The sequence below is a fragment of the Heterocephalus glaber genome, unplaced genomic scaffold (genome assembly GCF_053883595.1).
Source record: "Heterocephalus glaber isolate CG9 unplaced genomic scaffold, H.glaber_assembly_v1.0 deba00001670, whole genome shotgun sequence".
Taxonomy (NCBI): domain Eukaryota; kingdom Metazoa; phylum Chordata; class Mammalia; order Rodentia; family Bathyergidae; genus Heterocephalus; species Heterocephalus glaber.
The window spans coordinates 168,642-181,545 of NW_028258408.1; the positions used below are offsets into that span (position 1 = coordinate 168,642).

General features: G+C 53.8%; 2 protein-coding genes across 5 annotated transcripts; both read left to right on the top strand.

The window, feature by feature from the left end:
* Positions 1-140: 140 nt before the first annotated feature.
* Positions 141-12,885, top strand: Med29 (mediator complex subunit 29). Of its 4 annotated transcripts, none has more exons than XM_021239758.2 (6): positions 141-544; positions 1,089-1,147; positions 1,351-1,435; positions 3,275-3,473; positions 5,414-5,550; positions 6,958-12,885. In XM_021239758.2, exons 1-5 carry the CDS (start codon positions 329-331, stop codon positions 5,509-5,511), a joined length of 657 nt encoding a protein of 218 aa, XP_021095417.1. In that variant the 5' UTR covers positions 141-328; the 3' UTR covers positions 5,512-5,550; positions 6,958-12,885. The 4 variants fall into 4 exon arrangements, with proteins under 4 accessions (XP_021095417.1, XP_021095418.1, XP_087053612.1 ...); XM_021239759.2 differs by having other exon boundaries at positions 5,417-5,550; XM_087197486.1 differs by lacking the exons at positions 5,414-5,550; positions 6,958-12,885 and adding an exon at positions 3,973-4,082.
* Positions 10,445-12,885, top strand: Zfp36 (ZFP36 zinc finger CCCH-type). The gene is made up of 2 exons (XM_004859117.4): positions 10,445-10,626; positions 11,321-12,885. Exons 1-2 carry the CDS (start codon positions 10,603-10,605, stop codon positions 12,239-12,241), a joined length of 945 nt encoding a protein of 314 aa, XP_004859174.1. The 5' UTR covers positions 10,445-10,602; the 3' UTR covers positions 12,242-12,885.
* Positions 12,886-12,904: the final 19 nt, after the last annotated feature.

The window sequence follows — 12,904 nt, forward strand, 5'->3', positions numbered from 1 at the left end:
ACTGCCGCCCAGAAGCTGAGGACCCGGACCTGTCGCTTCAGGCCCCAAGGCCTTCCGGGAAATAGAGTCTGGAGCAAAATCACACACGGATTGGTCAGTTGTTGGGTAAAGGGCGGAACAATGGAGGAAAATCCTCTTATGATTGGTGAAAACATGTTGCAGTCTGGACGTCAGATTTGAGAGTGACGGAAGGTAGGGCACCTCTTCTTTCACTGGTTAAAGCGTCTGAGAGGCGGAGCTAACTAGCAAACTGGGCCTACCGCTGAAGAAGCTAAGAAACTGAGGGAAGCACACCTGTGACGCGCTTCCGGCGCTCTAAGAGGGGAAAATGGCTGCGCCCCAGCAGCAGGCTTCGGCGGCTTCCTCAGCTGCTGGTGTATCGGGTCCGGGTTCGGCTGGTGGCCCAGGTCCCCAACAGCAGCAGCAACCGCCGGCACAATTGGTGGGACCTGCCCAGAGCGGGCTCTTGCAACAACAGCAACAGGACTTTGACCCTGTACAGCGCTATAAGATGCTCATCCCGCAGCTGAAGGAGAGTCTGCAGGTGATTGTGCCGGAGCTTTGAGGAGCAAGCGAGATTTAGAGGTCTGAGGTGGTCCAACGCAGCCTGCTAAGGGGCCTGTTTAGTTGAGATTTCGTAGGCAAGGAACAGTAAGGCTTGTTTTTTGAGGTTGGTTTTTTTTGGGGGGGGGTGGTTTTTGGTTTGTTTGGTTTTTTTGAGGCCATAGCAAAGCTCTGAGGTGGTACTAGTGGGAGGCAGTTTAAGGGAGAAACCGGGCTCTGGTCATTAAAGCCTGCAGGAAGGACTGACCTGTACGGAGATTGGAGATTCTGCGCGTAGCGGATGAGGGTTATGTCGGGGAAGTTATTGGTAAGAACCCCGGGTGAGAGCGGGCCTTTGGGAAAATAGAGGGGAGATTGCTGTAGGAATGGAAAAGAGTGTCATTCTGGACTGTCCCTAGGGGGAGGTGCCAAACAAAGAGGAGACCAGACATTGGGTGAATTTTAAGGAACAGTATAGATCAACCAAAGGTACTGTATTCCCTTATGTTTCTCCATCTCCTTCAACCGCCCCCCTTTTTTACTAGACCTTGATGAAGGTTGCAGCCCAGAATTTGATTCAGAACACTAATGTTGATAATGGACAGTAAGTACAGCCCCCTTTCCCAGGATATCCTATCTTCCAGCCTTAGAAACTTCTCTCAGCACCCTGCCCCCTCCTGTTTTCAAGCCCTGCCTGAGATCTCCTGGGCCCTGACTGGTTTCCTGATGAACAGTTGATTGAGTAGACAGTGGTGTCCCAGAGTTTGGAAATCCATTCCTCAATCACCCTTTTCTCCTGGGCTGTAGGAAGAGCAGCGATGTACCCTTACAGCGCTTTGACAAGTGCCTGGAGGAGTTCTATGCGCTCTGTGACCAGCTGGAGCTCTGCCTGGTAAGGAGTCTTCTGGATGACCAAAGCCCTGCCTCAGTCCCCAGGATCTTCAGGAACCCTCATTTAGACAACTCACTCATTGAACCAACCTCTTCTGGGCCAGATCTATGCTTCACCTAGTGCTGGGCACACAATGTTATCTGATCCTTGCTGTCAGAGCCCATCTGTTTAGTAGAATAACAGATATAACCCAATAGGGGACAGCTCAGAGTGGTCAAGGCTGATGGAAGAAGTCCAGGCCAGAAGAGGGCTCTTAAAAGGGAGGACAGGCAGAGGGGTCAGAGCTAGGATGGGGGAAGTTGGGGTCCAAAGGCATAGATTCCTGGGTAGGGAGGGGAGGAGGAGAGTGCCTCAGGAAAGGCAACTGGGAGAGAGCACATTGAGGAAAACTAGAACAAAGAACAGATGAGAAGCAGGAATGACTAAGAGCCTCAAATCAGACAGACTACTTGTGAATCTTGGGTTTCTCCTTTGGAAAATGAAGTTTCAGGAAAAACTGCAAGATCGTGCATGGGAAATACATGCTGTGATTTTAGGTATATCAGAAGTGTTTCTGGACTAGGTATTGAAGAAAAAGGCAGTTTGAGAAGTTAGTGGGAGAAAAGTGTTCTATTCATAGGGAACAGCTTCCGCTTTAAAATCCCTTTAGAAATCCCTTTAGGCACACACCTGTAATCCCAGCACTTGGGAGGCTGAGGCAGGAGGATCGGTATGAGTTTGAAGCCAGTCTGGGCTACATAGCAAGACCCTGTCTCAAGAAAAAAAGGGAGGGGGGTGGATGTAGCTCAGCGGCACAGCACTCACCTGGCAAGTGCAAGGCCCTGAGTTCAATTCTTGGTACCAAAAAAATAATAACTCAGGAGATTCGGTCTGGCTGAGATGTAGTAGGAATGGAGCTTGTTGGATTTTGTCTTGTTTTGCTTTCAGACAGTCTCACTGTGTAGTCCAGGCTGGCCTTGAACTTTCTATATTGGGCTTCTTGGATTTTGAACCCTGAGAGTACTAGGGAACCATAGAGAATTTCAAGCACGGGAGAAAATGGACCCATTTGCTTTTAGTGACATACCTCTGGTTGCCAAAGGAGAGATATGTAAAAGGGGCTGAAACTGAAGGTAGGATCCCGAGGCAGCCAGGAGAGGGCTATGCAGAAGAAGGAAAGGTCAGATGGAACTTTGGAGGCTTCTGTAGGCCACAGGACTGATGGGCTATTTAGGAAGGAGTTTCCAAGCTGGTAGGATCTTCCTGAGAAAAGGTCCCATGAGAAGGAGCAGTTTGTGGAAGAATATGAGGATGTGGGAATGTCAGGCTAGGGACAGAGACGTGGGCACCATCACTGCAGAGGTGGGCATTTGAGTGGTGTGTGTGAGTGTGACAACCCTGGGAGGGCATGAGAAGTAAGAGGCAGAGAGCCTGGGAATTGCTGTGGAAGTCTTGGGTAGTGTAAGAAGTACCTAGAAAGAGCAACCAAAGAAGTGGGGGAGAAACTAGGGATAGAAGCCATCAGGAAGCTACCACCAAGCCTCAGATTAGTACAGTTAATAGTACCTCAAATTCATCAGTTAGCTCTTAAAACCACATGCCAGGACCTGTACCTGTTCTCACTGTTCTCACCTTATGAGGCAGGGAGAGGAGGTTATTAAACCCATTTTTCAGAGAGGAGACAGGCTCAGAGAGGAGCAGCCACATGTCCTACATCACCCAGCCGGTGATTGGCAGGGCTAGGCTCTAACTCCAAGACTTTGGGGGTCATCAGACGAAACAAGCTGCCCCAGGGTGGTTATGGGGGTGCTGTATGCACCTGGAATGAGGCTGATGCTGTACCCTTGCCTGTCTCTACAGCGCCTGGCACACGAGTGCCTGTCACAGAGCTGTGACAGCGCCAAGCATTCTCCAACGTTAGTACCTACAGCCACCAAGCCTGATGCCGTGCAGCCTGACAGCCTGCCATACCCACAGTACCTGGCCGTCATCAAAGCCCAGATAGCTTGTGCCAAGGACATTCACACCGCCCTGCTGGAGTGTGCCAACAAAGTTACAGGCAAGATGCCCACACCACCTACTGGCCCTGGGGGGACCCTCTGAGGTGGCAGGGAGCCCCACTGGCCTGGCAATGAGAGTGGGGTTACAGTCAATGAAGAGTGATTTAAACCAAAGCAGTGTAATCTCATTTATATCCTCTAATCTGAGTGCTACAGATGGAGCCAGCAGGGGGCAGCAGAGGCCAGCAGGGAACGTGCAGGGTGGGACCTCGCCTTTGCTTTGCACTGCCTCCACCGTCCCTCCCTAGGCTAGGGTCGACTTGGAATTTTGCGCTGGGAAGACCTTTGTTCTAGGGTCCCTGCCCCTGACTGGTTTGGATGTGGCACCCTGCCAGCCCTTCTCCCCTAGTCCTTTTGAGTCTGTCCCAGTTGGGTGCGGTTTGCTTTTTCTAGCTCTTTCTCCATCTCCTCTCTTGATTCTCTCTTCCTCTTTTTTTGTTTTGTTTTAAAGTGTCTGACTATGTAACCTAGGTGGTCTCAAACTTTTTTTTTTTTCAGTACTGGTGATTGAACCCAGGACCTTCATGTTGAGTTACAGCCCTTTCATTAAATTTTTTGAGACAGTCTTGCTATATTGCTCAGGCTGGTCTTGAATATTCCATCCACCTGCCTCAGCCTCCCAAGTGCTGGGGTTATAGGCATGCACTGCTGTGCAAGGCTCTTGGTCCTCGCTGTTTTGTCCCTGTCTCTGCTCCCATTTCTGTCTCTTGCCTTTCTGGTCCTGTGATTCCCTGTCTAGCATCTCCTTTTGCTGTCTTCTGCCTCCCTACTCCTAACAGATTCTGCCTATGAAAACAGCTGGGGGAGGGTAATTTTTTTTTTGGTACTGGGGATCGAACTTGGGACCTTGCGCTTTTGAGGCAGGCGCTGGAACCACTGAGCTAAATCCCCGGCCCTCAGGGACTTCATTTTTAAGGGCCACAGCTAAACCCAGAGTTCCCAGCACCTCCATTATCACCCCAGGGTCATAGGCAAGGAAAGAAGAAGTAAGGGGTCTAGTCCCTAACTGGGGAGCAACTGGCCCCACCCGTCCCCAGCCCCTGCATCAGCGTCAGCGGAATGCCAATTCAGGGCATTGTGCAATCTGCAATCTGCGGGCGGCCTGGCCCAGCTGGATGCCTGGTCCCTATATTTTTAGCCCTAAAGGAGAAGTGAAAAGGCTGGGGCAGGGCTGAATCATCAGTCCTGGGGAAGAACACAGCTCTCCGGGAAGCAGGCCCTGGGGAGGGGGCTTCAGGGAGGGAGTGCCCCATCAGGCTCCCCCAGCTTCCCAGAGAACCTGGGAGCTCAGCATGGCCTTCAGGCCTGGGCAAGTGCTGGGCTGAACACGGAGGGACCAGCCCAGGCCCAGCTGTCGGTTAGGGTGTGAACGGCCCAGTGACTCATCCTGGTTGGGGAACTGCTCCACCCAACCCCTTCAGTGCCCTGGTTCCCATGTCACCACCCAGGGGGCTCCTGTTCTGGACCCCATGTCTGCAAGGAAACCCCTGAACCATGGACACCTGTGTGATTCATCGGGAGCCCGAGTGCCTACAGAGGGAAACTGGGAAGCAGCCAGCTATGCGCATGTGTGTGTGTATGTCCATTCCAGGAATCCCTGCTCTGCCCTTGAAGTGCCAGAACATATGGGAGGCCTGCAGAAGCACTGGCCCTAGGTGGGAAGCTGTAGTCTATCACTTTCTCTAGATGGATTAGTTTCCTACCCAACCCCCACATTATCTAGGACAATCTTAACCAAAAGTCAACTAATTATGGACTTTGATCACGTCTAAAAATGCCTTCACAGCAACACAAAGATTAGTATTTGACTGAATAACTGGGACTGTGACCCTGCCAAGTTGACACATAAAACTGACCAGCTATTCTTTGCCACCTGGGGTCCTGCACATGTCTTTTTAGTAAGACTTGTCTCCAGAAACAAAGTCACATTTCTGTCCAGCAGGATACAGGATCTCGAATACAACTGAAAATTCTCTGACCCTGTCTGACCAGCAAAGCCCACCAGCTTCCAGGCTGAGGACACACCACATGTACTGACAGATTTGTCAGTACATGGGCACCTATGCAAGAAGACAGGTACAGCTGGCCTTTTGGGGTTGTGTCAGCCTGATGATGTCATACACAAGTGCAAGCAAAACATCCAGGCACCCAGGACACAAGGCCCTACCCCTTAAAACCACACCCGGGGAGACACAGTAGGCACTGTGGTGAAGAATGCACATCCAACAGCCACAGGTAAAAGATGGGCCCCAGGAAGCTATATTCATTCAACAACACTGACAGGCCCTGTACCCTTGGAACTGTACCTAGTGACAACATAATAAAGTAACACGTGGTAGATAAGACAAGTTTCCAGAAGCAGCAGAGAAGTGAAATCAGAAGTGGGAAAGATCTATGATAATATACACAGTGGTATTTGGGAATAAATCTAACATGAAAAATTCAGGTGGCTGAATGTTAAGAGTACTAGCCTAGCATGTGTGAGGCCCTGTGTTCCATTTCTAGCACTACTAAAACACAAAGGTTTGCATACTAAGAATTATTAGTTTATTGAACAACATTTAAAAGTTTGAGAACGCTGATCGGATGTTGGTTTCATGAGCATTCATTATGGCCTGTAACTAGATGTTGCAGACTGTAGAGGCTACAGGTATTATTTGTTAAACTGATAACAAGGTGATTTTAAAATATGGGGGCAAGGGTGTAACTCACAGATGAGCATGGGTTTGAATCTCAGCACACACAATTAAGATGTGGGTGCAGTGGCCCACCTGGAGTTCTAGTCACCCTGGAGGAGCGAAGAGCTTGAGAGCAGCCTGGGCAACCTGGTGAGACCCTGTGTCAGAAAAAAAAAAAAAAGGACAAGTCAAGGAAGGCCTCACTGAGGAGATGATAGAGCAGACTTGAAAGACAAGAAATAAGTCATAGGGACACTCAGGGCAAAAGCACTCCTAAGAAAGGGAACTGCAGCACAAAGGCCCTGAGGCAGATATGTGCTGGTGAGCTGCTCTGAGGCTTGGGCCTTACGAGGAAGCAGAGACAGGAGGGGAAGCACAGAGTGTCTTGGTGAGGACTTGACTTCTGCTGGCCTGTCAGTCTCAAGGGAGGCTGTACAGCCTGGTGCACAAACACACCCCGGGAAAGGGTTATGCATGAGATGCACTGCTGCCACCCCTGTGCACAAAGAGACCGGGGGACCACACCAGCACACCACCCCACCCCCATCAGAGACACTACACGGTGTCCCTAAGGAACCGCATTCCATTGACAGTACTGCGAACAGTCTCAAAGGAAGCAACCAAACTGCAAATACACAACCCTCTAAGCAGCACTTAGCCACACTATCTCTCACCCCATCGCACTTTGCCCATCAAGTGCTAACTCAGCCTGGCCCTCAGTGTGGTGGGATGGGCTGGGGACAGATAAGAATTGCTCAGGCCAGGCCTCTCAGGTGTGGTGTGCCTATGCCTACTCTGCCCACAGACACACAAGTGAGCGTGACGTGGAGCAGGGTGCATGCCAGCCGGCGTCCCATCAGGAGCGCTGTTGACGTCAGGCACCAAAGTTCACCGGTTTCACTGCCTCGCAGCTGGGCCACAAAGGAACCACATCCAGACACCGCTAACGCTTGTCATGCACATGTAGTCTCAAACACCCACGGATAAAGCCCAGGATACAGATGAACACAGCCACAGTCAACTGGATGCTGACACTCAGTGCCAGGTCCCACGTGCACCGACCTCGGTCACACAGTTACACTTGCTGGGTCACTCCAGATCCTACAGTGGCTCAGAGCTGCACACAGATGTGCAGCAGGTAGGTCACCGGAGCCAAGAACGTTCCCTCAAAGCCAGCTGCAGCAGCGTTGAGGGGCCTCCCCGTGTCGAGCGGTTACAGTGCACGTGACAGAGCCAAACAGGTGGCTTCGCACATTTACTCACAAAGCACAGCCTTGTTCTGTGGGGTGGCGGGCGCACGGCCCTCACACAGGAAGCTGCGCGTAGGAACACTGTGTTCACACTTCCCCAGCTGCACGCTCAGGACCAGGGACCCCACCCCCAGGCGCGGGGCGCACACTATTCGCACAAGTGGGCCATAAGGCCCCGCAGTCGCATACACTGGACACCCAGCCTGACCCTCGGCCACATCCGCGTCGCCCGGACGATCTCGCCAGGCGGGCACACGCCGGGCACACGTGCCGTGAGTACACGCGCGCTCGCGGCGGTTCTCACACCCCCGCATTTCCCGTCCCCGCTTGTTTTTCTGGAAACTGTTCTCTCTTCTCCCCCCAAGCCGGAAGCGCTCGTGGTATTTTTAGGCTCTCCGGTTTCCGCCCCTTTCCCTCCCCCCACCCTCACCCGCCCGCCTCCGACCAGGCTGATGCGCCCTGCCTGGGACCCCGGCGTACCCTCCCCACCGTCATTCCAGAGGGGATTCCCGGCCGCCGCTGGAGCCGCGGGTTTTCCCGCTGGCTATATGGGGAACTGGGAGGAGTCCGGCCAGAGAACTTCCTCCTGGCCTGGGGCGCCTGAGGCGGGGGAGGGGGACCCTGATCCCGGGTCTGGGGGAGGACGGGCTGGTGTCTGGACCCCCAGGGTCGAAGGAGTCTCCAGTGTTCTAGGAGGACGGGCCGAGGCCTTGCTTCCGGAGTCCCACTCGTCCGGCTCGGGTGGTGGCGGTGAGGGGGGTCGGTCCACACGCTAAGCCCCCCAACCCCTTCAGGAGTGGCCGGCCCAGTCCCAGGCGTCCAGGCTCACACGTCCCGATGACTCAGCAGATGGGAGAGGGGAGGGGGCCGGGCTGAGTCAGGGATGGGAAAGGCTACGTCTCCAGGGAATCGAAACTGGAATCTCTGGGATCGAACCGAGCTCCCAGCCGGGCCCAGAGGACTCCAGCTGCACCCCCACCCTAGTCCTAAGAATGACACTGGGTGTCCGGGGGGAGGCGGGGCCCCGGGCCCCTCCCCCCTTTCCCTGCTGTCCTCGAGGCTTTGTTTACAGCAGACTGGAGCCCTGGTTACAGGAGAGGAACCCGGGCGTCCGGGCTGAGGCTCCTCGTCACGGCTTCCAGGAAGCCCTCCTCCCCCGCCCCTCGCGAATGAGTCACCCGCGAGCGGGAGGCCGCAACCGTGCCAAAGCCGCCGCGGCCCGCCCAGCTCACGGGACCGGCCCAGGAAGGCCCCTTGGCCCCAGAAAGCGCCACACCAGGGATTCCCCTCACTCCCCGTGCTCTGACGACGCAGGTCTGCTTGGCAGGATCGCCCCACCTCAATACAAGCCCTCTGCACAGCATGCAAGAATGAACTTCTCTTTTATTGTAACTGCTCCGTGGCAATGATTTCTAACTTTTTAGCGAGGGCAGCCACCCCACCGAGACCTTAAAAAAATTTCTTCTCAGATACTTTGTTCTGTTCGGTTCTTGTTTTTTCTTTCGTGGAACCGGGGATCGAACTCAGAACCTTGCACTTTCGAGGCAGGCGCGGTGCCACTGAGCATTAAATCCCCGGACCCGTTGTTGTTGTTGTCTTTTTGAGACAGTGGCTCCCTGAGCAGTTCAGGCTGGCCTTTAATTTAGCCTTGTAGTTTAGGCTGGCCTTGAACTCATGCAAATATTCCTGCCTCAGCCTCCCAAATGCTGGGATTACAGGTGTGCACCAATACACCCGGGTTCTTCCAAGATATTAAGAGTCTTCACTCAAAGCAACTAAAAGACCTGCCAATGTGGGGAATGATCCTCGAAAATTTAGCTTGGGCAAGGCATGTTCCCATTATAAGAAACCATCCAGGGCCAGGGATTAAGCTCAGTGGTTCCGGCGCCTGCCTTGCAAGTGCAAGGTCCTGAGTTCGATCCTTGGTACCAAAAAAAAAAAAGAAAGAAACCATCCAACATTTGAAGATGGCCCAGTTTTACCTCAAAATAGCTTTTGATTTAGACAATCCCCCACAAGACCTCTACCTTTCAAATCTTGAGCTTTTTGGGTCAAACTTCTTAAAACCCTGGCATAGCTGGGTGAGGTGGCACATGCCAGCAATCCTAGCTTTCAGAAGGCTGAGGCAGGAGGATCTCGAATTCCAGTCCAGCCTGGGCTACCCAGAGAAACTGTCTCAACCTCCCCACTCTAAAAAAGGCCCTAGTATAAGACTATTGCCATTTACTAGCTGAAACTAGGAGAGTAACTAGATAACTTGATTTGATGGAGATTTAGAACAATGCCCACCCCAAAGAAATCAGAAGGGCTATTAGGAGCATTGGGCTATGGTGGCCCCTTTTTAGCCTTGCCAGATAGCCCAACCCCACACAAACCCCTAAAATGGGGAAAAGGAAGGTACCCCAGGTCTCCTGTTCTGCCCCCCCCCCCAACCGGGGATCAAACTCAGGACCTTTCACTTGTGAGTCAGGAGCGGTGCCACTGAGCTAAATCCCCAGCCCCAAGGTCTTCTGATCTGCTCCAGGTGAGGTCTTCGGAGAGTGGTCTCCACTCTAGCCTTTTGCCCTTTGCAGATTTCCACGTCTGACGGTGTTTGTCAGTGTTTTCCTCCTTTTCCTCGTCTCTTCAGTAACCCTCTAGGCCGGCTTCTCCTTTGGAATTTGTCTCTCTGGGACCGTCACCTGTCTCCCCGCCCTCCCCCCTTCTCACCCTGTCTCTCCCTGTGTCTATCTCTCGCTGCGTCTCTGTTTTTCTGTCTCTCGCCATATCTCGGTTTCATCCAGCTTATCTCTCCCCGCCCCCGTCTGTCTTCCACGCGCACCCTGTTGGCCTCTGCCCTAGTCAATGACTCCCGCAGCCCTGCCCCCACCTATGTCCCAGTTCCCTGACCAGTCAATGTCTAACCTTGAAAGCTGGGCAAATGCCTCTACCCTACTCACTACCCGCCCGTTCGCGGCTGCCCGCGGGCCAAGTTCAGGGAATCCTTGCCGGGGGCGGGAGGAAGGGGACTGGTTGGAAGGCTGCCGGGCTCTGTCGCGGGCGCCGTCCGGGAAGCGCCTTGGCCCCGCCCCGCCCCCTCTGGCCCAGCCTCCGCAGGCCCGCCCCCAGCTGACCTATAAGAAGCGGGCTCTCGCTACCTTCTGTAGCTGTACTTCAGCGCTCCGACTTTCGGCCCGCTTTTCCTGGCCATCCGCGCCGCCATGGATCTCACTGCCATCTATGAGGTAAGTCTCCGCCAAATTTGCTTGGCTCTCTAATTCTTTAGTGCCTTAAACTCCAGCCTGAGACGTCTGCCTTCCTCCTCAGGCCAGTTTGATTTTTCTCAGGGTGAAAATGGGGCCCGCAACTCCTGGGTCTCAGTCTGAACCCGGGTGGGGCAGCCCCTGGAGAGGGGAAAGCTGGCTCACTTTTCTCAAAGTAGGGCTTTCTGGAGGCGGAAGTGGCCCCCACACTCACCATAGTTGCTGAGGCCGCGGTTTTGCGCGGAGGCGTTCCTGGGGTTGAAGTCTCAGAATTTGAGGAAGCTGAGTTAAGTCCCCACGCCCTGGTCCCAGTTCTGTTGGAAGTCTGAGACTGCGGAGATCCGAGCTCATGGATCAGTTGTGAAACTGTACGACCAAATGCCCGGTTGTATCCGGGAAGGCCCTGAGGCTCAAAATTGGAAAACAGTTGGGGCTCTGGCGTTAGGATCCCCTCTGGATCCATCAATGCAAGCTAGGATTTCTGGGTTCCTCCGGATTGGCTTCAGTTGTGGATAAACTGAGGACTTTAATATCCGGATCCCTGGAGAATCTACAGGTTTCTTCGATCGGGTGGGGCTCAGGTCTGGAGCCCACAAACCGGACTGGCAGGCTCTTGAAGTGCCCTGCAGCTGCGGCAGGGCATTTCTGGTCCTCCTTACCAAACCCTTTCCCACAGAGCCTCCTGTCGCTGAGCCCTGACTTGTCATCGGACCACGGAGGAACTGAGTCTTCGGGAATCTGGAGCCTGAACTCACCTGACTCTGGCCCCTCTGGGGTCACCTCCCGCCTGCCTGGCCGCTCCACCAGCCTAGTGGAGGGCCGTAGCGGTGTCTGGGTACCCCCACCCCCTGGCTTCGCACCCCTGGCTCCCCGCCCAGGCCCTGAGCTGTCACCCTCACCCACCTCGCCTACTATGACCCCTACCACCTCTCGCTACAAGACTGAGCTCTGTCGGACCTTCTCCGAGAGTGGGCGCTGCCGCTACGGGGCGAAGTGCCAGTTTGCCCATGGCAGGGGTGAGCTGCGCCAGGCCAGTCGCCACCCCAAGTACAAGACGGAACTCTGCCACAAGTTCTACCTCCAGGGCCGCTGCCCCTATGGCTCACGCTGTCACTTCATCCACAACCCCAGTGAGGACCAGGCTGTCCTTGGCCACCCTCCACACGTGCTACGCCAGAGCATCAGCTTCTCTGGCCTGCCCTCAGGCCGCCGAACCTCACCGCCTCCACCAGGCCTGACAGGCCCTTCTCTGTCCTCATGTTCCTTTTCGCCCTCCAGTTCCCCACCACCACCTGCAGCTGACTTTCTACTTTCACCCTCTGCCTTCTCTGCTGCCCCTGGGACCCCTGTGGCAAGGAAGGAACCCACCCCAGCCTGCTGCCCCTCTTGCCGAAGGGCCCCTCCGGGCAGCATCTGGGGGCTGGCTCGAAGCCCCTCTGCACACTCCTTGGGATCTGATCCTGATGAATACGCCAGCAGTGGCAGCAGCCTGGGGGGATCAGACTCACCTGTCTTTGAGGCTGGGGTCTTTACACCCCAGCCTGCTTCAGCCCCAAGGCGGCTCCCCATCTTCAATCGCATCTCTGTTTCTGAGTGACAAGTGCCCACTTAGAGCAGACCAGCTGGATCTCAAGGGGGAGACACTTGTTGGGACCCGGGGGACTCCCGATGTAATCAGGTGGCCCTCCCCCCACATTCCAAAATGCATTAACCCATTCCCCTGATAACACACTGGGGCAGGCCCCCAGTGTGCAAGCCCAGTCAGTGTTCATGGTGTGGGGGTGGGGTGTTTTCTGAGCTTCTTAAGATGTAGCATGTTTGAGGGGCCCGGGGAGCTCTGGCCCCTGGCCAACCCTGTCTCCTGGAATCTTACGCGCTGTGAATAGTAGGCCCCTTCCCACTTTTTCCTAGACCTGAGTTTCCAGTGTCTGGTGATTGGAGCCTCCCCTGAGGGAGAATCCTGGTGCTCAAATTTCCCTCCACAAGCAAGTAGCCAAAGCCATTGCCAAGTCCCAACTCCCAAACAGTGGGCCCTTTATTTATGACGACTTTATTTATTCTAATAAGATTTTATAGTATTTATATATATTAAGTCGTCTGCTTCCCCTGTATTTTTCTTCTTTTTGTAATATTAGAAACGATGGTATAATTATTGTAAGTTACTATAATATATTAATATATAGTTACCTCAAAAATTATTTTTGTTTTTGAAATTTTTAAATAAACAATCTGCGTGTAAAATTGGGATCCTGAGTTTTTC